Here is a 26,903-nt window from a genome sequence, read left to right as displayed (position 1 = left end):
AAGCCTTTTCCCTGCCTCTCTCTACTGGCTGCAGAGGGTTTCCAGAGAAATCAGCTTTATTTAGCGATGCCCTCTAGTATAATTCACTACAAAACACATTTTATTTCATTTCGTGGACGCTTGAAGAGCTCAGAGCAGCAGCAGCTCCTGGGAGGCTGTTTGGCCAGGCTGATATGGGAGGTCAGACAGAGAGACGAGAGCACCCTCTTCTGCTCTGAAAATTTAGAGCAAAGCGAGACAGCTCGTGGCTCGAAACGTTCTGGGAGTATGACTGCACACATCTCTCACTCCAGGGAGTGTGGAAGAGTGTTGGGAATTGAGCTGATGGCGTGCAAATAACACAGCATTACAAAGGAATCTGCACTCTGAGATGAGGTTGTTGCCGTAATGATGAGATTGAGCTGTCATAAAAAAGCAAAATTTGGAGGCATACACTGGGTCTTAAACCTTAATGTTAATTCTAGCTTGATGAATTACCTAAATAACATTTTTTTTTTTCCCTCAGATGCTTATTTTTTACCTGATAGATTATTTAGCTGCTTAGTTACCTGATCTAGTTAAAGTTGCCCCTGCTTACTACAGAGGGCTTGGACTAGATGAACTTTAAAGGTCCCTTCCAACCCATACCGTTCTAGGATTTAACTTGCTTGTTTATTAGTGAGGTAAATCATGGAATGTTGAGACCTGAGCTTGTTTTGTAAAGGTAGGAGTATTATCCCAATCCTGGATATCCTAAGCATGAGACAAACGTGGCTGAGCTATTTAGGACAAACAGCTTTTCAGTTGATTGCAGGAAGATCTTTTCTTTCACTGGCAAAGAAAGAGCAGAATAAAAAGGAGAAAGTGATGAGGGTTTCAACCCACTTGACTATGGAAAAATATGGATTAAGGGTCAGAGTAATTACACTAAGTGACCTCTAAGTTGATTATTTTTAAATCTTTCATTGTTGGGTGTCTGACCCACGGTTTTTTTTTTTTCAACACAGGAGATTCTAATGCTGTAAACATCTCTGAGAAGTGAGACCGTGGAGTTTTGCTCCTATTCCAGGAGACTTTGACACTGCTGACCCTTAGTGGAATTGCTTTAATTAAAACTTCGCGTCAAGACTTAATGCTCAGGTAGCATAAAAAGCAGTGTTCTGAGATTAGGCTTGGTGTTAGTGTGTCTTTTAAGCACCTTCCAAGCTTTTTAGCTTTTTTAAGCTGTATGGTAATTCATGATAACTAACTTGGGTTGTACCAGTCTTCAATAAAGCATGTGTCCAGGAACCTTTCCAGATCTGGGCTGTGCAAGGAAAGGAATGAAGGGGAGGAAATTAATGAAAAGAAATGAAGGGAGAGAGCTGCTCTCCCCAACACTTTGTGGCTTCCCTCAATCATTACTCACAAAGAACTGCTCCTGAACACACACCACTGAGATGTGTATAATTTATATGATGCATTTGAAGTTAATACTGCTAAAAGGTTGAGTTAGAAATGGTTCCCTCTAGACCACAACGTCCTGTGACCTTGCCTAAATTATTTCAAGGGATTTTCTAGCTGGGACAGGTGTGGAGATGTTCAAGTTCTTTCCAGGATGACAGTTTTATTGCCAAATCCACCAGGGAAGGAAGGTGTCTGGGAGTGTGGAGTGGGTTACTGGAGGGCTCAGCTGTAAGGAGATATCTAGAGCACACAGAGGAGTAACCAAGAGTTTGATGCAGGTGTGAAAAAATCTCTGTGTGTCCTGATGTACAAGGAAGAAATGGGGAAAAGGGGAATGTTATACATTCAGCATGATGGTAAAGCCCAAAATCAAATATTCTGCTCACCTCAAACCTAAAATAGCTCTTGCCTCTGATGTTTACAGAGCAGAAGAGGAACTATGCTTGCTGCAGTGCAGAGAGACTTAAGGAGCTGTTCTGCAGGGGCATATCCCAGGAGCTAAATCCTGCTAATCCAAGGGCAGTGCTTTAAGATGCCATCCCTACAATGACTAAGTTAGATATGAGCGCATATCTGCACTGAGGCAGTTCAGAGCAAGGCAGCCTTGGAGCTCTGAAAGACCTTCACTGAGGTACTAAGGGCTTGGAAGGATGCACCCCAAATCATGAAACCCTGAAGAAGGTTCACCCTCATCAAAGGGGACGAAGGAAGCTTTTGACACGGTGTGGAGGATCCTAGAGTGCCCACCCATCTGGAGTGGCCCATGCAGCCCAGAAACTGAAGGAGGTGGGCCCCCAAGCACACTTGCAGGGAAGGCTGACCACGCATCACCTCCTCTTCAGGTGGGACTCACATGCAAGGATAGCCACTGCCACCAGTGAGAAGCTGCTCTGTTGATGGGTGGCTCCTTCTGGAGGTCTCTCTCCACCAGGTTACAGGACCTGTGGGTGCACTTGCAGCACTCACTGCATTGCAGTGCTCTGTATGGCACGTCTCAGAGGCTGAGGATCCAGGATAAAAATACTTCTCCAGTAATGAACAGGTAAGCTGGTGTAAGGGACCTGCTATTTTTAAGGCACAAACCTGCTCGGAACAGCAAATTTTTGTACGCCACAGGGTGACACTGCAGATAGTGGGGAGACTGTTGTGAGTTTGCTGTTTCTGTGCCTGGCTGTGAAGGTGAGGTTGCTATTCCCCCCAAAACCTATGGCTCAGAGTCTTTAAACAAGAATATTCGAAGCCAAGAGTGAACACAAAGTTTTTGCCATGACAGTTATTTAACAATTCTTTAATCTAAATCCAAATCATAATCCTCCTCTTCCCACATTATGTGATTACCTTTTTATCCACATTTTTTTTTTTTTTTTGGTGGTGTGTTTATCCACCTTTCATTTTGCCAGGTTTTAGAGACTCTGCCATGAATTGTCCTTGAAAAACCTTTTCAGAAAGTTTTAAAATCATAGACAGATATGTATGTATCTGTAAGTACATGAATATATGGACTTATATCAAGGGTCTGTATGGATCTATATGAGAGGTCTGTATGGGTCTATAGGAAAGTCTATAGGAAGAGTCTATAGGAAGGGTCTATATGGGTCTACATGAAGGATCTATATGTGTGTGTGTGTATTTATGTTTGTATGGGCCTCAATAGATTACAAAGCATTAAAAAAAGTTGTTTATAAGTGTATATTTAAGGACCATGGTATGTCAAACTGATGCTGGCTGTACACTTGCCTGGGTGGAGCAGCAGCTTGTGTGGTGGATGTCCACGCGTCTGTGCACAGTTGGGCATCTCGTAGACTTGCCACTTGAGAAGTGTTGTGTAATTTTGGCTGGCTCAGCTGTATCTACAGGCATTGAACAAATACGTATGCAGGAAGGCAGATGTAATCTCCTTTTCTTCCAGCAGCTGGTTAATGCCCTGCTTGGCTTCCTGAAGAACCTGGCACAGATCTACCCACCTGTAAAACAATGTCATTTCTCCTACTATGTCCCAACAGTTTGTTCTGGGTGCTCTCAAGGCACATGAGACTGCATCAGTTCAACACTGGAAATTTGTTCAAGATGTTTTTCCAGGCTCTCTGGTGGCTCCTGTTGGGAATAATTCTACTTTGCTCTCCGGCACATTGTTCTGTTTTTAAAATTGGGCTGCTTGGGCCCTGGAACTGTGACCCCTTCTTTTCCAAAGCCTTTCCCCATGTGGCTGCCAGGTTAGCGGTGGAACGGATAAGCAAAGATCCTTCACTGGATCTTGGCCACAGGCTGGATTATGTGGTCCTGCAGGAAGAATGTGAGACACCGAGAGCTCTGCTTAAATTCATTGACTTCAGAAAACTTTCCTCAGCTTTCATAGGCCCTCTGAACCCTGGCTTCTGTGAGGTGGCCACACTTTTAGGGGAAAACTGGAATAAAGCTATCTTCTCATGGATGTGCATCAATTATAAACTAGATTCCACCATCCACTACCCTACATTTGCAAGGACCCTACCGTCTCCAACCCAAGTTTTGTTTACAATAATGAAATATTTTAAGTGGGCTCATGTTGGTATCATTGCTTCCAGTGAAGATATTTGGATTGACACAGCCAAAAACCTAGCAAGTGCACTCAGGAACCAAGGGCTTCCTGTAGGCGTTGTTACATCCATACGTAAAGGAGAGAAAGGCATTGAAGACACCTGGAATGAGATTAAAGAAGTCAGTGGCATCAAAAGTAAGTACTTCAAGCTTTATTCCTTCCTTTTATTTTTTTTTCCTTTTAATTTTCTCCAAGGTAGGACTGCATTGCTATCCAATAGAATGAATGAAGAGAGAATAAAAATTAGAGAATTAAAGTTTGAAGTCATTTAAGTCAAGCAGAATTTTATCTCTGACCCTAATGGAGCCAGGGATTCGTGTAAAAGAATGCTGGGCATTTTGTGAATAATGGAGTTAAGGGTAATTATTCTTCTAAAACATGAAAGGTTGAGTCTGGCCTGTCTGAAAATATAATATTTAGCAGGTGATTATCTGTGCTTGAACCTGTCAAGTGTAAAGAGGGGTTTATAGGAAGGTTTTATATTTGTGGTGGTTTGTATTATGTATTATCAAAAAGCTCACTCTTTGATGCTGTGTTGTTGCTACCTGTTTTCAGTGAAGGTATCAGAAGTGAAATCCAGTGGTTTATACCACATACTAAAGCAGCAGAATGGTCCTCGTTGATGTACAGCATGTAGTAAAGAATGATTGCTTTTCTTTTGAGAAAATGTGTGGAAAAAGTTACAGATTTGTGCTTCAGAGCCTTTTTAGGAAGTCTGATGGAGCTCTGATCCTAGATGTGCACCTCTGCAGTCAGCACTGTGAATCCAGATGAGGGTGCATTTCAACAAAGATTTTGACTTTCATGCCAAAGACTAGCGAGGGGAATAAGGTGCTGTCTAGCCTGAAGGTTTATCAGGACTTGAGACCAAATCCACCTTGGGTAAGTTCTTCTCATCACCACCACAGTTCTCCATGCGAGTTAGAGAGGATGAGATCCCTTCATAATCAGTGGAGAGGACCAGCCCCTCTTCAAACACAATCCATCTGACCAGCTCAAGCTCTCTGCTATGGTATGGGGTGAATCACTGCCAAGAAGTACCTGTTTCTTTCCTGTAATTCAGCAACCTGAAAATGCTCTCATTCACATCAGCTTCTACTTTGCCAAGGATACTTTTTCTCCTGGGGAGTGACCACAGCTACTCTAGAGACCTTTCTCCCTCTGGATTTAGTAGCAGACAGGTCTCCTTTGCAACTTTCCTTCCTATCATTCCCCTTCTTTGCTCCTCTTGCTGGCTGAGTTTTGCAGTTCTGTCTTCCATGAAAAATCAGGAGTGGTTCCTTTCATGAAGGGCCAGTGAGCACTGTGGAAAGCCTGTTAGACAGGAAAACCCGTATGTCAGAGCTCTCCACCAGACACGAGGACATTGTCCCCATGGCATTTTGCAGGCAATGACACAGCCTCTGGGACAGACAGGCATGGACCAGATGTTGAAACACAACACAGTGCTCAAGTTAAGACCTGTATATATGATGACAGGGTGAATGGCTGGAGTTTGGGCACTGCTAACGACTGTGGTGTCTGTCAGATCAGGGCACACAACAAAAGAAAAGCTCATGTCTGTCAGTCAGTTACAACAATGACCATGATTACTCCTCATATGAGCCCATGCCTCACTTTTGTCAAATTTCTCTCCACTACTCTTTCCGTATGGGTCCAGGAATGAGTAATGCCCACTGCCTACTTTGCTAGAGGTTGCAGACTTCCAGAGGTTGAACAAAATTGGTGTAGCTCCCAACTTCCACAGCTCGTAACATTGGTGGGTGACCATTAGAGCTGACCTGATAGAGCAGCTGAGACAGCTCTTTTATTGGAGTGGAAGGAGCCATTTTGTGTTGAAATCCCCAAGTGGATTAACAAGACTCTGTCATCTTTGTGTTTCAGTTATACTCCTGTGCATGCATTCTGTGCTCGTTGGAGGGGAGGAACAGGCCACCTTACTCAAAAAAGCTCTGGAAATGGGACTAGCAGATGGAAGATATGTCTTTGTTCCATATGACACGTTACTGTACAGTCTTCCTTACCAAAACAACTCATTTGACATCTTCAATAATGACAGCAAACTCCAGGAAGCATATGATGCTGTGCTGACTATCACACTGGAGTCTGGAGAAAGGACTTTCTATGATGCATTCAGGGAAGCTAAAGAAAGTGGTGAAATAATCAACGATTTGGAAGCCACTCAGGTAAATATTCTTTCTCTTGGGCTTTTCTGGAACCTGGCAACAGGAGAGGGAGGACAAACAATAGTTATTGAGAAAGTAGAGGGAAGACAACACAGACTGCGTGCTTTTATTTTGAGACAAATGTGGTGAAAGTTAGATGTGATCTATATCCACTTGGTAAGAATATTTCTCTTGGATGTCTGGCAATCTAACTCAGTCAGTTCCACTGCAGGAGACCATGCTAGGGATTCAAGAGAAACAGGTTGTCTCTGAGGCTCTCAGATTTGATTTGCTACATGGAATCTGCAGTAGGACCAAGCTGAAGCGGTGACTCTTAAGGTGAACAAAGTCCATGGATTTTGTAAGGCACCAAGATAAGATGCTCACGTGCCTGAGAATTTTGGAGGAAGTGACAGAAAAATGAAAAACTGGATGTTTCTATATGGAAATCCTTAGGATCATTGCTGCCTCATTCTTAGCACTATAGTCAAAGTTCTTCTTTATCAGCGCAATTATTTAAATGCCACCAGTAACCTATAAAAAAGTCAGCTCCTACCTTGTAGATGTTAGAAGAAGAATTGGCAAATCTGTCATACTGGTGAAGAGATGCAGGATTCAGCTGAGCTAATCTTCAAATCTCACTATGATCTTTCAAAAGATTACACATATTCTTAAGGCATGATTTATCAGATCTGAATGGATGTCTGCTTTAGGAGATAAATCATTCCTTGAAAGCATTTATTTCTTTCCCTTCACTATAATGAAAGCCCACGGTAACTGTGGTGAGCATAAGGTTCTTCATTGCAGGTGTCTACATCTGATCAATGAAACCCACCACAGACATCAAATTCTATGGCTCCCAGCAACACTTCATTTTCTCACAAGTGTATGACTAGAGTCCCTCTTCACCTACCAGCTGTGAATGACCATGTGATTGCAAAAGCCATTGTCTGTGTTTCTAGGGAGGGGAAAGTTAAAGGCTCCTAAATCAAGTCTGGCATGGAAGTGAGCAATGCAAGAAGAAAAGGCTCTGGTATCCCAGACGATGAGTTTGTTCTGGTTCTACTTTGTGATTTTTAAATCTTAGGAATAAAGAATGTTCTGACACAGAGGGCCGAACCTTTGGGTATGGCTGTTTTGCTACATGGGGAGGGATGTGAGAATCTGACATTGATCTTCTATTTGTGGAAGATGTTTTAGCACAGTGCTTCAGGGCAGGTTGTGATTAAATACGAGCTAAATGCCAGGCTCAGTTTTGGCTCTTCTCATGATAAAGCAATTTAACATTGTTTTAAAAATATTTTGAATCTGCATTTTGTGAAGAATCCATAAGAAAAGACAGATATTAAAAACCACACATATATTGAGTAGATCCAGAGCTAACTTCAACAAAAGATTCTTCAAATCCATTACTCTGTTTACCTTAATGCTCAGATGTCTCAGTTCTTCAGCTTTCGGCTTAGTCAGTAGGACATCTTTTGCCACAGATCTCAAACCAGAGATTGACAGCAGTATATCCTGACCTCAATTTCTCCTGTATTTTTAGGTTTCTCCACTTTTTGGAACAATCTATGATGCCATTTACTTCATGGCAACGGCTGTAGATAGTGCTCGGAGGAAAGGAGTCAGAGTCTCAGGAGCTAACATAGCTGAGCACACAAAAAACTTCAGTTTCCCTGGATTTAGTCAGAGGGTAGAGACCGACAGCTATGGGAAGGGGCTGAGCAACTATGTGATACTGGACACAGATGGTCGTGGGAACCAGCTCTTCCCAACCCACTTGCTGGACATGTCTTCAGATTCTGTGAAGTCCCTGGGCCAGGCCATCCACTTTCCCAGAGGAGCTCCACCCAAGCCAGACTCCAGCTGTTGGTTTGATCCAGATGTTCTCTGCACTGGAGGTAAGAAAGACAAAAAAACAAAAAAACAAAAAAACAACCAAACCAAAAACAAAACAAAACCAAAACCCCAAAAAACAGGGTCAAGTGGCATTGGTCCATGCTTCTTATTTATTTCATCTTTTCTTCTACTGCAGGGGAGAGCACCCCAAAGACAAATCCCTAAACTCAACAAATTCCTATCAATGTGATCAGTCATCACAGTGTTTGTAATGGGAGTCTTACCCAGAGATCCCACTATTGATCCACAAGACTCTCTTATTGCTTGTTAGGTCAATATGGTTGTTGCCACTGTTTTGTGCTGGGAAGAGTTTTCCAGGTCCAACGGCCAGCATCTGCCTATTTTGGTAGCAATCAATATATGCCAGAGGCTCCAGTCAGCACTTTGTCCCTGTCCTTCTGAGGGACAGGGCACTAAGAGGATTTGCACTGAAGCCAGCACAACACAGATGCTCTCACCATCTCTCCTGGTTAACCCCAGCTTCTTTACCTAGTTAGCTATGCAGCTTTAAGGATCATCATAGCTCACCTCATCAAGAAAAGATGATAATCATTGCTCAAAATAATTTGAGTGACTGTAGACAACAGAGGTGGTAACTGAAGACTTAGGGGCAGAGATACCTGTGCTACGTCCTGGGTTTGCAAGACTGGGCACTGGTTTTACTTATTATTTTTGTTCTGATGCATCTGTGGTGCAGTTTTAAAATCCCCAGGGAACTCAAAATCTCAGGGTAGGACACTTAGCCTCCATTTGACATGTTTACTTATAATACTAAGCATTTACTCCTACTGCTCCAGGATATGACTTAAACAGACAAAATTAACTACAGCTACAGAATATTTCATTCAGCAGCTGAGGAAAACATTCCCCTTGGCTCAGCCATAGCTGGTTTAAATCAGAATCGTTCCATGGAAATTTGAGATATATTGATCTTTCAGCAGCTGGCAAGCTATAGAAGAGACAAACATAATGCTACCATATATCTAATATTGCACTGCTACCAGGAATGGCAGAGCAATTTATCATCCCATTGCAGTCTGTGGAGAAATCCCAGTTTTTAGAGAGACCAGATTTTATGTTCACATTTTTACAAATGTATGAAACTCTACTACTTGCTACTAGTATTACTGATAATTACTATAATTACTAATATTTCCGAGGCTGAATTTTATAACTAGAATTAAATCCAAGCTGAAGCCTGGATTTTGTATGGAGTTAGGTTTGGAGGTGGTTGGATGTGAAGCTGCCAAGCTGTTGTGGTTGCTGACCCTAGGTCCACCAGGAATGGAGCTGAGTGAGTCCTCCCAGAACACACACATTCTGCAGAAACATCCAATCACCAGCAGAGTAACACAGGAAAACAAGCTGTTTACAGGCACCACTACCCACAACCAGCATTGCTGAGACATAGACAACACAAATGGTCTGATCCTGTTCTTATGCACCACTTAATCAGGCTCCCAGCTTGCTACCAGACCTCACAACCCCAGCTCCTGCACACATCCAAATGCATCCTCATAGATGGTCCAAATCTGTAATTCCCTCATAGCCAGCTCTCAAATGCTTAGGTCTGTGCAGAAGCTGGTCTCTAGACTTATGATCTTTCATTGGTTGAAGGCTCCAGGACTTCTTATCTTACCTGTCAGTTAGGTTGCTGTGAAGTCTGCAAATGTCACTCACAGGCTCAGTGCACACTCATCCAGGAAAAAAGACTAGGAATAGGGGTTAAAAAGAAGGCAGAGCAAATTGCAGGATCAGGTGCAGGGTTTGGCACAACATGGTTATGTGTGACCAGCATCACCATCCTCTCCACACTTGAGCATTCCCAACCCACTCCCATCTCTCTCTTTCCCCAGTTTTGTCCCTTCTTCTATACATCCTGTCAGAAGTTTCACATGCTCCCACAGTCCCCTTAAACCATCCCCTAATGAGATTAACACAATCCCACAATTCTCCTCAGGTATGCTGTAAATTTACTTTTGCCCGTGATAACTTTGCTTTCACTTCTGATTAGTTATAAAGTTCTGGTTGAGCTCCTCAAGGCTTTGCATAGTCCTTACACTGGCTCATCCATCACTGACGTGCTCTCTGGTCTTTGATATTGTCCTTGCTGTCTTCTGTTCCTCAGGGTTTTTTTATCTGGGTGTTTATTTCTGACTTCTCTTGCCTTTTACTGTGCCTGCTTCAGCAAGGACATGATCAGGGAGAGACCCTTTGCTATTCCTTGGTTTTTGGCATTACCTTTCAAGTGCCACGTTGTCTTAGAGTCCTCTAAAGTATGGCCAAGCACTTGTGGGTTGTATGCAATGGTAATAAGCAAAAGAATTTCCTTCAGGCTTTTTCTTCAGAAGTTTGTTCAGACAGCAGAGTCTCTGGGGGCTACCAGAGGAAGCTTAGGAGACAGCAGCAGTAAAAAATCTCTCATTGAACACAGAAGAGAACATTACCAAACTCCACATTATTCCTACTACGCTGTGGTCTGGGATATGGATTCTTTCTGAAAATGTTAGAAGGACATAGAGATGTGAGATGGGACTTTCATACCCCTACACTTCATCACTGGTTTGTCCAGGAAGCTTTTACTCCTTCATCCAGCAAGGAAACCAACCCATGCCACTGTGACTGGGGTATTGAAAGCTCAATCGCTCTTTTAATAACAAGTTCCCTAGCAGAAAACCACAGCTCCAGAGCACTAGGTCTCCTGCAAGTCTGCCTCTCAGCTGTTCCAGTTCCTCCTTTTGCATGGATTTAGCGTTGTGCAAGACCTTTGAGGGGTGTGTTCTGGCTTCACACTCACACCAGTCCTTCTGGAGGGAGGCACATCTTGCCAGCTCCCTTGCCTCCTAAGGATGAACTCTGGGTTGCTGTCACTTGCTCTTATGGGAACAGCAACACGCTTTGTCTGTGCCTGAGGAACAGACCATGTCCTCCAGGTCAGCTTGGTGTGGGCTTTCTTATTGGTGAATTCAGAGTGAGCACCTGCTAGAGAAAGCTGGCTCTGTCTCCATTGCACTTTGGTAAACTGAAACTTTGGTCTACATCCACTCTGCATGTGAAGAATGCACTCTGCTGTGCCCAGATCTCCTCTCAGATGGAGACACACAGGGCTAGTTCTAGGCTGGAGCATGAAAGCAGAGTGACTTCTTATACAGAATGATAGTATCATAAAATCACAGAATGGTTTGGGCTGAAAGGGATCTTCAAAGGTCATCAAGTCCAATATCCCTACCATGGACAGAGATTTCTTTCACTAGAATCATAGAATAGTTTGAGTTGGAAGGGACTTTTCAAAGTCATCTAGTCCAATCTACCTGACCCCCATCTAGTCTAACCCCTCACAAGACCACATTGTCAAAGCCCCATCCAGTCTGACCTTTAACACTTCCAGGGATGGAGTGTCTACAACTTCTCTGGGCAACCTGCTCCAGTATATGTGTGAGGACAAGCAGGGACTAGGTCCCTGGGCTGAAGCAGAAAGTAAGTCCAAACTTAGGAAAATCTCATCTAAAATGCCCTGTCTTTTCCTGAATAAGACACCAATTTTCAAAAATGCCCACAACTTTCACTGAGAAGCTCTAGGTTTCAGTGTTTGCAAAAGGGACTGTGAGGTAGGTGCAAACATGACATGGAGCTACAAACTTTTCCTCAATTCCCATTTCTCCGTGGTCGTTTGTGATTAAGAATCTCAGAATACAGACAGAATAAGATAGAAAAAAACCTGCAGAAGACAGCAAACACTTCCCAGTAGAATTTAGCTCATCCACTCATGGCAGCTTTCCTTAGCTCTCTAGCAAAGACACTCATGAGCAAAGTATCTGTCTCTAGTCCTTTCCACCAATGGGCCCATTGAGGAAAACATTAGCCTTCTCTTACTTTTCTTCTGCTTTTTTCAGCATTAGAACTCTGTAGCAGGGAATGAAAAACCCCAGTTGGGCTGAGGAGTCACACTGGCCATCAGCTTGGTACCACATGATAAAGACTTTTCAGCATTTCTGTTCCTGGTGAGAAGAGGGTCAAATGTTCAAAAGTTATAAACTTTGCAGAAGCTGCTTCAAAAACTTAATGCTTTCCTGAGAACCCAGTCTTTATTTACTTGAAGGACAACTATTTTTTCCACTGATCCAGGGCTCTAGGCTTGGTATAGAAAACAAACGCATGGAGATAATTAATTAAAGTAATTGCAGTCTCATGTAAGTAAAGTCAATAAGTATTTGTGTATTCACAAATTAACATTGCATTAAAATTGTCCTCTAGCATTCCCCTGGCTGAACATTTGACTTTGTAGTCCAATACCCCGATATTGATAGTTTTAATATTATTGCCTAAATCGAAGACATTTTCTAATTCACTGATTCTTTCCACCTCTTTGCACAGGGATTGAGCCTACAGTCATGATTCTGGCAGTAATGCTGATATTTGCTCTGCTGCTTTGTGCTGTGGGCCTGGCTTCTCTCATCAGGTGAGAATTGCAGTATATATTTGATTTGGTGCCACTTTTAGCTCCTGCAAGAGACTTGCACTTTAACCAGAAGTTTGGACCATGGGAACAGATGGAGCTGGAGTGCCTCCCTGCAAGGACAGGCTGAGAGAGTTCGGTGTGTTCAACCTGGAGAAGAAAAGGCTTCTGAGAGACTTTATATCAGTCTTCCAGTACTTAAAGGAGGCCTATGGCAAAGATGGGGAGGGAGTCTATCAGGGAGGGTAGTGATAGGATGAGGGCTAATGGTTCTAAACTGAAAAACGGGAGATTTAAATTAAATATTAGCAAGAAATTCTTCATTGTGACAGTGGTGAGACACTGTAACACGTTGCCCAGAGAAGTTGTGGATGCCTCATCCCTTGAAGTGTTCAAGGTTAGGTTGGATTGGGCTTTGAGCAACCTGCTCTAGTGGAAGATGTCCCTGCCCATGGCAGGAGGATTGGACTAGATGGCCCTTAAGGTGCCTTCCAATCCAAACCATTCTATTATTCTGTAATTCGGTGAACACATAGTAGGTTTGCCTGTGGCCTTTCCTCTCCAGCCACATATCTATTTACTTTATTATGTAACAGTGGCTTGAACACTGCAGGAGGAGCCGTTTTGCCCTTAGTCCAGTCCAGGCTTGGAAGAACGTTGTAGTCCATTGCTGGAAGGATCAGGTGGATGGTGTCTCTGAAGCGTTAGGAAGGTGACGATCACTTTGGAAATGGAAAGTGTGCCATACCAGCAAACAACAAGGGGTCTGCTTTAAGAACATCGCAGTGGAGACTGAGTGAGCTGCCATGTTAAATGTCTTTGTTCTTATTCCAGATCATTCTTTCCTGGATTTCTGTCCCCAGTGTAACCATGTTTCCTATAAAACACCTAGGCTAACCCTCTTTATTTTTTCCATGTGCTAAAGAGAAAGAGGAAATATCTAGAGAGGGTTTGGAGAAATTCATAGGATATCTCTTTATTACCAGGCTGATTCATCCCCTGGTTTGAACTGGAGTCCAGCTCTCAGGTCATTCACATTGTGTATATATTAATCTGTGCATGAGGTCTTTTGAGCAAATGAAGTAGTCTGCTAGGGAAGCAGCAGTTTCCAACACATGCATAGGTCACACTTGTGGCCTGATACTACATCCAAGGTGGACATGAGGCAATGTAGACTGGGTTGTCCAGGAGCAACTTGGTAAGGACACAATGGCCATAATCTGAACTCTGTTCCAAACTGGCCCCTGGAATAATGTCTCTTATTATTGATGTCTAGATGGTGTATGACTGAAATTAGGCTGAAATCAGAAGGCATGTTTACTCAGCAGCAGTGAGTTCAGCAGAATAAGGTTCCTGGGTTGTCCCATCCAGCTCTGCCTCTGAAATCATCCCAAAACATGTTTTCTCTCTGCTCCTGAGTCATCCCTACAAACCCAGATGGTACAAGGCCACCCAGCAAGCCACACACCAAACAGTTCTGCTGCTTATAACACACATCTGCTTCTGATACCTTAGAGTTTCAGACACTGAGGAGGTTGCCTCCATCCCCCCACATTTTAAAGCTCTTGGACACCAGCCTCTACAATTACATAAATAAAAGACAACCTTTCTGCCTCTTCTACTTGTAAGCTGTTCCACAAGCACCAGACTGTGCTTGGGAAGGCTTGGTCATGAGTAAAGATGCATGGCCATCTGCAAGGGAAAAAAAAAAAAGCAAAAGCCTAGCATGACTCAGACAATGACTTATGTTAGAGGAAGACATGTCTGGAACTAAATTTAAACCACTGCATGGTCTGAGTTCAAACGTGGGAGCTCTGATCTTAGCTCTGCCTGGGATCTGCTGCATAAGCTGAGTTATGAATCACTCCTCTCTTTGTGCTTTGCTTTCTGCAGAGGGGTGTTTTCCTCCATGCTTGGGGGAGAGGATATGATTGACTGAGCAAGGTGAAAGGTAAAAAAGTGATGAGTATTTTCATGAAGTTGATCTGGGTGGGTTGGGACAAAGCAGTAGAGAAAAATGATAAAAAAAATCATCCCAGGTGAAGCCTGTGGCCATATGGCCAAAGGTCCCTCTGAACTCCACAAAGCTGTCTGTGCTCATCTTAAATGCCTGGAGTGATACATGCAATGGAAATCATTCCTTCTACAGTGCAGTTAGCAAAAGGCAGCCTATTGCCCACCTCATCAGGAGAAGTCTTAGTTGTGTGTAGACCAGACATCTGCTGTAGTGTAAACAAAGTTCCTTAAAGTGACATTGAGGGCAATGGAGGAGCTTTCCTTTCCCTTCTCCCTTCCTGCTTGGTGAGTTTTTGACCGTCTAACAGATACACTGTGCCTTGTGCTCAGTGTTAGTCCATTGAAATAGTGTGTTCATGATGGGATGTGACTTCTGCCTCTTCCCTAAATCCCTAAAATGGCCGCGTGGTGGGTATTGGTGTCTGATGTACCCCAGCCAAAAACAAACAATGAAACTGGCATATTTTGTGTTGGTTTGCACGAAGTAGACATAAGCCCATTTGAACTATTCCATGAACATGTAGTCCTTGACAGTGCACCATTTCCTGTTGGGGTCTCTTCTGCCTTGGAAGTTCAAGAGAAGATGGGCAAATAGCCCATGATGCAGTCAAGCAACAGATGGTATCATTGCTGGCCTGATGGCTGAATTTTCCTTCTTGCTTGTGGCAATTCTGCAGTCATTACAAGGAGATACCTTCTTGTGTGCTTCACACAACACCATGCTACACTACAGAGATTCAGGTAGCACATTTTCAGGGTGACTTAGGTCCAGGCAGCTTTTATAAATTACCCCATGGTTCAGTTTCAGGCCCTAAGAAAGGCTGATATGCCTCAGAGGTGTTTGTTCATCAGCCAGACTGCATGGTCCAATAAAATCTATTGTCCTCTCTTAATGGAGAATGGTTTGGGATATGAAAGATAAAACCAAGCGAAACAAATTTACATTACATACACATCCAATTCATATTTGTGACCAGATTGATTCAAGATGTCTATTTGTGATGAGACCCTTTGAGATTAACTTCTGTTGCCTGTAAATTGGATAACGATTGCTGTTTGACTCAGGGAATTTCAGCCCAAGAGAGGACATCGTGGTTTGTGTTCTCCTTTCACCCATGTCTGTCCTTGCTGCCACAGCACATGCTACACTTTGCTTACACTGCAAGGAATCCAGATGTGGGTGCCTCAGAGGTGGTGTAAACTGGTTACCTACCTAGAAATGGTAACTGTGGCTCTCCAAATCTCCCAGGCATAACATCTTGAACAGCCAGCTATTCAGGGGACCTAACAAGATAATACTGACCTTGGATGACCTTGTCTTCATCAACCCAGAGCTCTATAAAAAGGTAGGTCCTTCCACCCATGAAAATAATCTGGTGGGACACCCAAAGACAGGTTTGCTGCATGGTATTTTTATCCCCATGAAGGCCTGGGAAGGCTGTTTCCTTCTCCATGCCTTATTTTCCCCTGCATATCAGAAAATTTTCTATATGCTGAGTCTCATATTAGATGCAGTGTCAGAGCTGTTGTGATGATGTAAAATAGTACCCTTGGTCGTGTTTATTCTGACAGTCCAGGCTTATTCATTGTTCTTGAGGTTGGCAGAGTGTAGTTCATGCCCATGTAGCTAAACCTTCTTAATCTCTCAAATGAAGTAGCTGCACACAAACTACCTTTTGGGAACCATTCCTGGCTCCTGCCCAGAGCTGAGGATCTCCTGGGAGAGTGTTATCTGACACAGGCCACAGCCATGCCCAGGACCATGCCAATGACATGGACTGCTGTGGAGCAATCCCTTTGCTTAGGTCACTGACACAGATAAGGGCTTCTTGTCTGTGCCAGAGGAGACACTTCCTCATGCCTTGCTCAGAAAGACACCCAGCTCCTCTGCTGTCTCCCCCAAGCCATGGCTGCTCCATCACCTAAAGTGCTGCTGCAGCATTTCAAGGTACTAAACAGAGTCAACCTTACAAACCTTTTAGAGGTGAGATAGGAAGTTTGGAAGGTTTAAGAAGTTACTAACATGGGTCAAATGTATGACCAGTGGCAGTGCTGGAGTAGAGGTTTACATCCAAAGGTGGTAACTGTCTTGCACCTGCTTTCTTTGCCTTCCAGAGGTTGACCTTGGACAGTCTGACTGATGCAAACAGCGTGGCGGCTGATGGCAGAAGCCTGAAATCTGTAACCCGCTCCTTTTCCTTGAAAAGCACGGCTGCCACCCATGAAACCTCTAACGTGGCTTTGTGTGAGGTAGGTAGGGACCTTGTGCAGCCTTTTGCCACAACTTCTGTTCACTGAGCTGCTCAAATGAGGACAATGTTGGGTTGCAGTACTGTAGGTTCCAGGATAGGAATACTGCTGGGTGAAAATGGGTTACTCCCAGGCATGAACTTATCAGTGTTTAGGGTGACTCTACCCCAGCCCTCACCCTGACACTTGGTTGTGTGTTGGGTGAGGGTATTCAATACCCATATGCAGCATTGCCAGGTCCAGTCCTTGTTAGAGATGTCACCACCCAAAGGCACCATGAAGAACCTTTCTTATGATACAGCCTTTAATAAGGACCTTATACAGGACCCAAATACACAGAATAAATGCTGTCAAATTCCCTTTTGTAGGGAATTCCATACAGTAGGACTGTATGGAATTTAAGGAGCAGGAAAGGACATGAAAACTTAGCCTATCCATCTGTTCTTTCCTAAAATCAGAGCTTTTTGAAAAGATGGCATGGCAATTTTTCCTGAAAAGGAGTAAAATAAAATGCATGATTAATGCCAAAAAAAAAAAAAAAACAAAACTCTGGGCAGAGTTACTTTCCTTTTAAATCAATTTATCATTGTTTGTCAGATACTAATTCACCTTCTAGGTATAAAGTTCTGAACAAGGTGAAAGTCCTGCCTCACCCTGTTTTTTGAGGGTTTGCTATATCCTTATTCAGGTGCAGTATAGAAAGACTCTAGTACTGCCAAGAACACTGAAAATTCCCCATCCCTTTTGAAGTCAAGGATCTGGAATTCAGGCCTAGGTCCCAACGTTAGCTGTTTCTCAGGACTTGCTCTACCATTCACCCCCATCTATTGTGGACAGGGAGACTGGGTGTGGCTGAAAAAATTTGAGACGGGAGCAGTCCACAAGCTGCGGCAAAGCTCCACCAGCATCTTGAGGAAGGTAGGAATGGGGGATGATGGGGCACGTGGAGGGAAGGTTGCTTGGGGGACTTGTGTGACTGCAGGAAGTTATTATTCTCCTTGTCATCTGCTTGTCCACTGAACCGTGTGTCATGGCTGTCAGTGAGTCTTGCCCAGGGAAACCTGGTGGAATGGACCAGGCACGATTGCATCTGACAAGCTTGCCAATGACTCATGTGCCAGTGTCAGCAGCTTGCAAGACCCCACCCTGGACCTGCCACTTCAAAGCTGGTGCAACGCTGAATGTACAATGTGTCCTCTAAGTGACCTTGTTTCAAAGACAGAGTGGTTTGGAGGAAGTCATCCCTGCCTGTGTCTGGGCACTGGTAGCTATTTTCATCTGTCATTTGTTGAGAGTGTGGCCCAGACACAGTTGTGCATTTCTCTGGGATTTGCTTTGTGTCTCCAGCTAAGACACCTTTTTTTAAGTTTACTTTTAGTCTTCAATTTTATTATGATTACTAACTGACAAGCAAACACATTTATTTTCCAGATTCAAGGCCATTAGTTGTTGGCAGCTACCGCTAACGTAGGAGTGGCATTTTTATGCATATAAATATAACAAATTTACCAGGGCAAGTCTCCAAAGGCACCATTGATGGATGACTTGATTCCTCCAGGCATAGTATTGCTTTCCAGAACAGACCAGAGCTGGAGCAAGGCTCCACATGCTGAACTCAATTTACCTCAGTGAAACCATTTTATCTTAGTGAAAGATCCAATCCAGCTTGTCTAAAGCAAAAACAAATTTCTGTGTAGTTTGCTTTTGCTATCTTGCTTTCTTTGTCTTAATGGATAGACTATGGAAAAAAAATAGCATAAAAAGAGTGTATGATAGCTGAAAATAAGCAGGAAAGAGGTTGTTTTCCTCCCCATTCTTATGTGGAAGACTGGGAGCACAAGAATTCTAAGGACATCTAATAATATCAAGAAGCTGCTGAGCAGATGTCTGGCTGACTTGGCCTCGCTGTGATTCACTGTCTTGTTTCAGATGAAAGATCTGCGTCATGAAAATGTGAATCTGTTCCTGGGCTTTTTCTCTGACTGTGGCATCTTTGCCATAGTGACGGAGTACTGCTCCCGAGGAAGCCTGGAAGACTTGCTGAGAAACGAAGATATGAAACTGGATTGGATGTTCAAGTCCTCTCTCGTGATGGATCTAATTAAAGTAAATCCATTGCTCCTGCTGAGGCATGACCTGCATGTGACTTTTATATTGACATAGATATTTCATCCAGGACTCTGAGATTTTTACAGAAATGCAGTGAAAGCCAATATGAATATAATTATGCCAGTATATAATGTCCTTAAATAGAAATCTCTTATTCTTGTTTTGCTCCCATCTATGAGAAGTACTAGTTGGGGTAACAGGACTACATCCATGCAGCAGGATGAGAGGTTCGAACTACACCCCGGGCTAGAACTGATCGTCTAGAACAGTGAAAATGGTAACAAACTCATGCTTTCCAAAGGCCCTTTCTTGTCATCAGTCAGAAATTCATCCAACATAGGACCAAACCATAGCTGTCTCCTGTCTCAGGGTGGCTATGTGTATGGTCAATTTAGAAGAGTGTTCACACACTTCAATTCATGTCCCTTGTGTTTTCCTCCCCTGATAGTAAACTACCAACCTGGGACAAGTGGCCTACAGAGGGTAAACTGTCAAAACCATTCTTACAGCCCACGATTTGCCTTCTGATTCTCCTTGAAGGAGCTGGGTTGGGGCATCCAGCTCTTAATGGCTTCCCTTGACCTAACCATGGAGCACCATTTGTGACCACCCTCTTAACCTTGCCTAAAAGTACAACATCTGAGTGCCATGGCTCCTAGGGCTGCAGAGGGAGGCATCTGACTGCTCCTAAAGCTGCCAGTCTTTCCAGTGTAATTTTAGGGTGCAGAATACTTTCCAGTATGACTTTAGGGAACAACTCCTGTTCCTAATCCACTTCTGAACTTTATCCACAGTTTCTTCAACACAGCATTTGACATTGAGTCAGTCTTATATCTGATGACATCTGAGGTGACAGTTTGGCTTGGTATCTTTGAATGCTGATGGATAATATAATGCTTAAAGAATTGCCTCATTTTTTTTCTGTGTTTCCTAGGGAATTAGGTATTTGCATCACCGAGATTTTGCCCATGGGCGCCTCAAGTCTCGTAACTGTGTTGTGGATGGTAGGTTTGTGCTGAAGATCACTGACTATGGTTATAATGAGCTCTTAGAAGCACAGAAATGCCCGTATATTCAGCCGCCCCCAGAAGGTAGGTGCCATAGGAAAATATTTTTTTTAAAAAAAATATTTGTCCATTGGTTTAACAGATTATTATCCTAATGCAATTGCAGGCCAGTGACCACATAAGGATTTATGTGCTCAACCTCACAACACCTAGTTACCTGTATACAATGCATTGTTACAGGAAAGGAATAGGAAAGTTTTTTTTTTCAGACTTCCTGAAAGTGAATAGCAGACTGTCATGGTAAAGAAAAACGATTTTATTGTAAGCAGTGACAGAACTTAAGTTTATTGCAGCTGGAGAGGAGTTAGGTGCCCCTGAAATCTGAACAATCCTGAATTTCTGTGACTGATGGACATGGCTTCACATCCTTAGCCCCAGCCCTCTGTCTGAAGTTTTAGGTTAACCCAAATGCAAAGAGCCTTGCTTTGTAAAACTAAGCCATCTGAAACACAAGGTTATAGAATCACAGAATGGTTTGGGTTGGAAAGGACCTTAAAGATCATTCAGTTCTAACCCCCTTGCCACAGGCAGGGACACCTCCCACTAGAATATGTTGCTCAAAGTCCCATCCAACCTGGTCTTGGACATATCCAGTGATGGAGCATCCACAGCTTCCCTGGGCAACCTCTTCAAGTGTCTCACCACCCTCATAATCAAGAACTTCTTCCTAATTTCTAATCTAAATCTACCCTCTTCCATTCTGAGCCTATTACCCCTTGTCCTATCACTACAAGCCCTTGTAAAAAAGTAAAAAACGGTTTGAAATAGGTCCTCTACATACCAGTCACCAAAGGCTGCCGCATGACATTCCCACCCCTTAGGGACACTATCTCATGGGACCATGTTTAGAGACTTTGATAGGATTTCTTTCCCCTGCCCATTGCCTTGGGGTTCCTCTGGCATCCCAGTTTATTGTTGAAACCTGGTTCCAAGTACTATGCAGGGTTTTGATCCCTCTGTCACAGGATTTGGTTCCTACACATTTCCAGTGTCTCAGATAGGGCAGTTTCTGGAAGACCTTCTCCTCTCTTGCAAAAGTGATATGTATTGCAGTAGCTGAAATGTTCCTTATTCCCATCACTCAGAATGCACAGTTACCAGGGTAACAATATCCTGGTTTGAAGGAGATTCATTTCTTCATGAGGTTGGGTATGTTTTATAACCGTGTCTTTCAACACTTGAACTACTGGATTATAAAGACTGATTGTATTTCAAACCGCTTTTACAGAAACTACTTTCATCTAAGAACTGCAGAATATATCTTATTAACTTTTGCTTTGTACAAGAGTAACAACAGTAACAAGAAATATGGCATTCAGTGCCAATGTTTTGTCTGAATGATATTTTCAAATAAAAAAAGGTGTTAATGCTTTTGGCAGTGATGAGAATACTTTTTATGCAGATGTTCAAGGCTGGTGGTTTAGCATGTAAATTGTTGGTATAGCAATTTTTTTTTTTAAATGGTAGAGTGAAATTTATGAAATCTAGTTTTTTATTTTGTCAGGATGGGAGTTTAATATTTCTAACAAATCCCAAGAAATAAATTACTGATTTGGTAAATAATGAAGTATTTTCCAACCTTTTTTCAAATGACTGAAATGAAATGTTCCTTTAAGCACTTAATTTGTGATAATCTGAACTTAAGTGTAAGAAACATGATACTCTCAATTTTTAGAATTGCTGTGGACGGCTCCTGAGTTACTGAGAGATCCAGACATGTGCAGAAAGGGCACCTTCAAAGGGGATATTTACAGCTTTGCAATCATCCTACAAGAAGTGGTTGTTCGGGGTCCACCATACTGCATGTCAGAACTCTCGGCTGAAGGTAGGCAATTATTTCAGTGTATTTTTAAGGCTTTACACAGAGCACTTAAAAAATGTCTGGCCAAGCCCCTTGGGTAAAACATTAGCATGGAAATAATGTCCCAGTCTCAAGACCTTTCTCAGTGACAAAAGGCTGTTTTCAACAAAACATCCATAATCAACATCAAAATGTGTAGCTCTGACCTCAGCTATGGTAAGTGACATCACTATCAATGGGGCTGGGGTTCTGGGTGTCCCCCAGGATGCTTCAGAGCCAGCTAGCAGTCAGACTCTTGCAGCACCTCCAGTTCCCTGTCAAAACTTTGACTTTTTATCGTGTTGTAGGGTAAAATGTGAGATGGAATTTCTCATAGCTTGGAAACTCCATTGCTTTCCTCTCATCAGCCCTTTTTCACTATGTCATGACCCTTCAGTCAGGGTCAGATCGCAAGCACTTGAAAAGGGAGGGGATGACAGCAGCCAAAACAGTGTTGATTTCAGTGAAATGCTGTTCTCAGCACATTTTAAGTCAGACAGTCACCAAGTGGGGTATGACCATTCAGTATCTGCCTGTTCAGCACCAGGAAGAATGGAGCCCTGACCTTGCTTCACCCCAAGCTGCTGCAACAATGCAATGACAACGATGGTTATGATGTACCTTGCTCTGCAGTTCAGAGCTGGATCTATGATGTAGCCTATGATGTAATTAGCAGGTGCCCCCCCTCCCCCACCTAGTCCCCATGGGTTACTTCCAGCAAATGTTGCACATGGTGTGCTCCAGTTTCCTGACCTGATAAAATGACTAATTTCTACTCATTGACTCCTGATCCTCAAGGAGCTTTCACACATGGAGTGAACTTTAAAACTGTCTGGGGAAGGCATTTCCCCTTGGCTACCTTTGGAACTATTTGGGCCAGGTTCTTTGTTTAGTTCATTTGGTGGAGACTGGCAGGATGAGCCAAAGAGCTTTAAAGGAAACTGTCAACACTGAAAAACTTTGGGGACTCCGAGTAACAGATGTGGAAATGCTGGGCTTCTGCCAGGAAGAGGGTGGTCTTCACTCCATCTGAGTGCTCTGCATGACACAAAATGAAAGCTTCAAATACAATAATGTTAGAGTTCTTGGTGGTTTGGGTTTTTTTTGTTTGTTTTGTTTTTAAGCAAGAAGATACCATTCGACCTTACAAAACCTACACTTCCTCCAAGATATTCTTACTAAGAAATAACCAAATTGAAGTAAGGGTTGGGTTCAGATGTCACACTCCCCCATCTGTGCTTCAGCTGCCAACAAAACCTGCAGCTCTGCTCCTTTGTTGTAGTGCTGTTTCATCTGAAAACCGCAGATTCAAGCACTGACTTCTCAGGGTCTGAAAGCCCAAGCCCAGTTCCATAGTAGTCTTATTTCACCTCTGGACATGGAGTCACTTCCCAGATGTTGTTTTGAACCCAAGCACTCTCCTTAAAATACTTTCCACTCTCTCCATTCCATCAACCTCCTACATACAAGTTCCGCATTAATGATGAAGTGGAGGCTGGTATCCTTCCTGTCTGCGCTCAACCATAACCCTCTGCTCTCCTAGAGGACTGCAGATCCTACTGGAGAGAATGAGAGGCAATTTAATTGAATACAAGCCTGCAGGCTCATATATCCATCTGCCACACAGCCTGCCCTCATCCAGCCACTTTATTGCTCATAACTTGGTTCTCCAGGGACAAGAAGGCAGGTGACTCTCTTATCTTTTAATTCCTTCCAAGAGAATTGTGGCAGAGGAAAGCAGAACCCTCCAGCTTCACTTAACACGGCTGTTGGGTGGTGAGGAGTGATGATGATGGCTGAAGTAGCAAGCAAGGAACAGGTGAAAAGGCTTATGTTCTCTGCCCCCATCATGACCCTCCATCTCACAACATGCTTCCCATTCTTCCCTTTGTTGCAGAAATCATAAAGAAAGTGAAGAAGCCCCCTCCCCTGTGCCGCCCAAACATAGCCCCTGAGCTGGCCCCCCTGGAGTGTATCCAGGTAATGAAGCAATGCTGGGGTGAAGCCCCTGAACGGCGTCCAACCTTTGAGGAGGTATTTCATAAGGTCGGTGAATAGAACTGCAGATGTAATTGCAATCCTCTGTACTTGGCAGGAAAGTGTGGTTTTGTTTGTTTGGTTGGTTGGTTGGGTTTTGTTTTTTCTTTTTTTTTTTTTTTTTGAGCCCTTAATGATTGAAGAAGTCCCAGGCCTCTGGTCTTGCCTTTGCTATTGGGTTATTTCATGGTTCGTGATGTCTGGGCTGCACCTTGTCCTGAATTTAGGCTGGCATGACATCACCCCATGGGGTGTGAAGCAGGCTGGACATTGGCTTGATGTCTTCACATTTACAGTGTACCTGTGCAGATGGTCTCATGGAGATCAGAGCTCTGTAAATTATCATATTGCCTTCAGATCAATATGGGTTTTGATCTTCTGAAGTTTTTAAAAGGTGATTAATTTAAAAATAAAATTCACCAAGGGCTGTTAAACATAAAGATACAACAATTGGCACAGGAGATATCTGAACTGCATGTTGGTGGAGATTGTGAGTATATCCCAGGAAAATATGACTGTACCTGAGCCCTGTTTGAAGAACTTTCCCAGACCTCCATTACTGGCCAGTCTCATGGACAGGTGGGCAAATAAACCCGTTGGCTGATCCAGCAGTACAGTTCCTATGTTCTTATAGGGTCAAACTAGGTAAACCAAAATCCATGATTTTCACCTTTTTTTTTTAATGAAACTGTGACTAATTTTATACCCCAGTGATTCCACTGTTGAGTCAAAAGCAGCTTCTGAAGCCACAGGTAGTTCAAATGGTCCAGATGCTCAGGTTCAGGTCAAGAGAAGAAAGCACAACTCCATGAGGAGTTTGGGATGGGAGGTGGGAGTACACAAACACAACAGTGCGCTAAGGTGGAATTAAGACTAGTAGTACATAAGCAGGTTGTAAGTGCTGCTAGTACCCTGAATTTTGCACCTCTGAAGGCAAAGGGCTGCAAGTTACCCTAAGTGTTAGTCATGGGATAAATGAGGGTACAAATCTGCAGCGTGATAGGATTCCACAACAACTCATATATATGTTGTCATTTCATGGAAAGTGGTGTTTCTCTTACCCTCACTGAAAGTTCAGAGAGGAGCAACATGATCATGAGCAGCTTCCATAATTACTGATGCAAATTCACCATCCTGTTTGCCTTCTTTTTTTATTGTTGCCACTGACAAAACCAGTCTTTAGCACCGTCCCTTTAAAATAAGTGTTTGCTTTCTGTTCCTTTCCAAACTTGGAGTGCTACAATGCTATAATGAGATGGAGGAATAACTCTCTGGCTTGATTTTCCAGTTCAAAACTGTCAACAAAGGGAAAAAGACCAATATCATTGACTCAATGCTCAGGATGCTTGAGCAGTATTCGAGCAACCTGGAAGATTTAATCAGGGAGCGGACCGAAGAGCTAGAGATTGAAAAACAGAAGACAGAAAAGCTACTATCACAAATGCTCCCACCGTAAGTACTTTAGGTGGTAAAAAAAGATCCATAGTTAGACTGGACAAAACTGTTCCCCAGAAATGAGCAAGTTTGCAGAGCTGACCTCCAATTTCAGCAAGAACCTTCCAATTAAAGTAAGAAGCTTTAATTAGTGCTTGTTACAGCCATATAGAACCTTCTATTTAGTGGAAGACCTTTTGAGTGCAGTAGGACAAGAGTGTCTGAGCTCTTGGGCATGCCCTACAAAAGGGTTTGTGCTCTGTTGTCTTTGCTTGTGTTGTTACTTTAGATCAGTGGCAGAAGCCCTCAAGACTGGTGGAACTGTGGAACCAGAATATTTTGATCAGGTGACCATCTACTTCAGTGACATCGTGGGCTTCACAACCATTTCAGCCCTTAGTGAACCCATTGAAGTAGTTGACCTTCTGAATGACCTTTACACGCTGTTTGATGCTGTTCTTGGAAACCATGATGTTTATAAGGTGAGGAGTACCTGGGGGTGGGGATGATACTGTGGGCAAACGCTCCTGTGGTTTTACTGTACATGTCTTTTCCATCTTTTCCAACTTATTTATTCATTTTTAAAAATTTAATGGTATTTATTAGGTTGAGACAATTGGCGATGCCTACATGGTTGCCTCAGGGCTCCCAAAACGGAACGGAAACAAACATGCAGCTGAGATAGCCAATATGTCCCTGGACATCCTCAGCTCGGTGGGAACGTTCAAAATGAGACACATGCCAGACATCCCTCTCAGGATACGGATCGGGCTGCACACAGGTAGGCAGCAGCACCTGCCTGTGCCTGAACTTCAAAGAACTCCTTTGCAATTGTATTTCCAGCTTGGAATGTTTTCTGGCCCCAAAACAAGCACTCTTAGAAGATGTTTTAAATCTTCTGTAGTAACAAGGGCATTAAAATAGAAACACACACCCCAAGAAGGAAAATGGCTCAGTGTCATTTTGGGGAGAAATTGTGTATTCTGTTGCAGTCAGACATGCCAGTCACATGGGTTTTGTTGTAAGGATGGCTCTTTGATGTGCCATAGGATCTTCATCGTTGTGATCTGGAGACATCCAGTGATGCCTTTGCAACTCTGTTCTGAAATAAAAAGGCACAGAAAAACAGGCATACAGAGTGAAAGAATTAAAAGGTTGGGGAGTGTTATTATAGGCAGGACTTAACTGGAAGAACATATGATACAGCTACAGAGAAAAAGTTATAAGGAAAGTAAATTACCTCTAATGTAAATGTTCTGTTCAATTAGCAAAAAAATGGTTTGTTTAAAAGGAAAAGAGGAAGTTGTTTTTTTTTTTTTTTATTTACAATGTGTAATTAAACTTCAAAACAAAACAGTGGGATTGCAACCGTATAAGCAAAAGTATAACGGGGATTTTAAATGGAGGAAAAGACATCTGCTGTTCTCATAGAATCAATATTTTTAGAAGAGATATGAATCTTCATAATTTTATACCATTAATTTTTTCCCAGCTGTTCATCACTTCTTGTTCCTTCCTCTAAAGTACCAGTACAGCCCATGCTCAGGCAGAAATTAGAGGAAACTATGGCTCTAGCTTGTCTTTCCCAGAGCAGGAGTCTCTGGAGCACCATCAACACATTTTCAAC

General features: G+C 43.0%; 1 protein-coding gene across 1 annotated transcript in view; it reads left to right on the top strand.

The window, feature by feature from the left end:
* The first annotated feature begins 3,399 nt into the window (after positions 1-3,399).
* GUCY2F (guanylate cyclase 2F, retinal) overlaps positions 3,400-26,903 on the top strand; it is a 47,064-nt gene continuing 23,560 nt past the window's right edge. Inside the window, exons 1-14 of the mRNA XM_008947089.1 lie at positions 3,400-4,138; positions 5,888-6,189; positions 7,715-8,069; positions 12,442-12,526; positions 15,789-15,885; positions 16,655-16,789; positions 17,627-17,707; positions 18,719-18,895; positions 19,833-19,989; positions 21,641-21,790; positions 23,703-23,851; positions 25,131-25,294; positions 25,566-25,758; positions 25,883-26,057. Of these exons, the coding sequence (XP_008945337.1) occupies positions 3,400-4,138; positions 5,888-6,189; positions 7,715-8,069; positions 12,442-12,526; positions 15,789-15,885; positions 16,655-16,789; positions 17,627-17,707; positions 18,719-18,895; positions 19,833-19,989; positions 21,641-21,790; positions 23,703-23,851; positions 25,131-25,294; positions 25,566-25,758; positions 25,883-26,057 (2,959 nt within the window). The remainder of the gene's footprint in view (positions 4,139-5,887; positions 6,190-7,714; positions 8,070-12,441; positions 12,527-15,788; positions 15,886-16,654; positions 16,790-17,626; positions 17,708-18,718; positions 18,896-19,832; positions 19,990-21,640; positions 21,791-23,702; positions 23,852-25,130; positions 25,295-25,565; positions 25,759-25,882; positions 26,058-26,903) is intronic.

This window comes from Merops nubicus, unplaced genomic scaffold (assembly GCF_000691845.1).
Source record: "Merops nubicus isolate BGI_N331 unplaced genomic scaffold, ASM69184v1 scaffold1759, whole genome shotgun sequence".
Classification (NCBI taxonomy): domain Eukaryota; kingdom Metazoa; phylum Chordata; class Aves; order Coraciiformes; family Meropidae; genus Merops; species Merops nubicus.
This window is presented reverse-complemented; position numbering and strand designations above follow the sequence as displayed.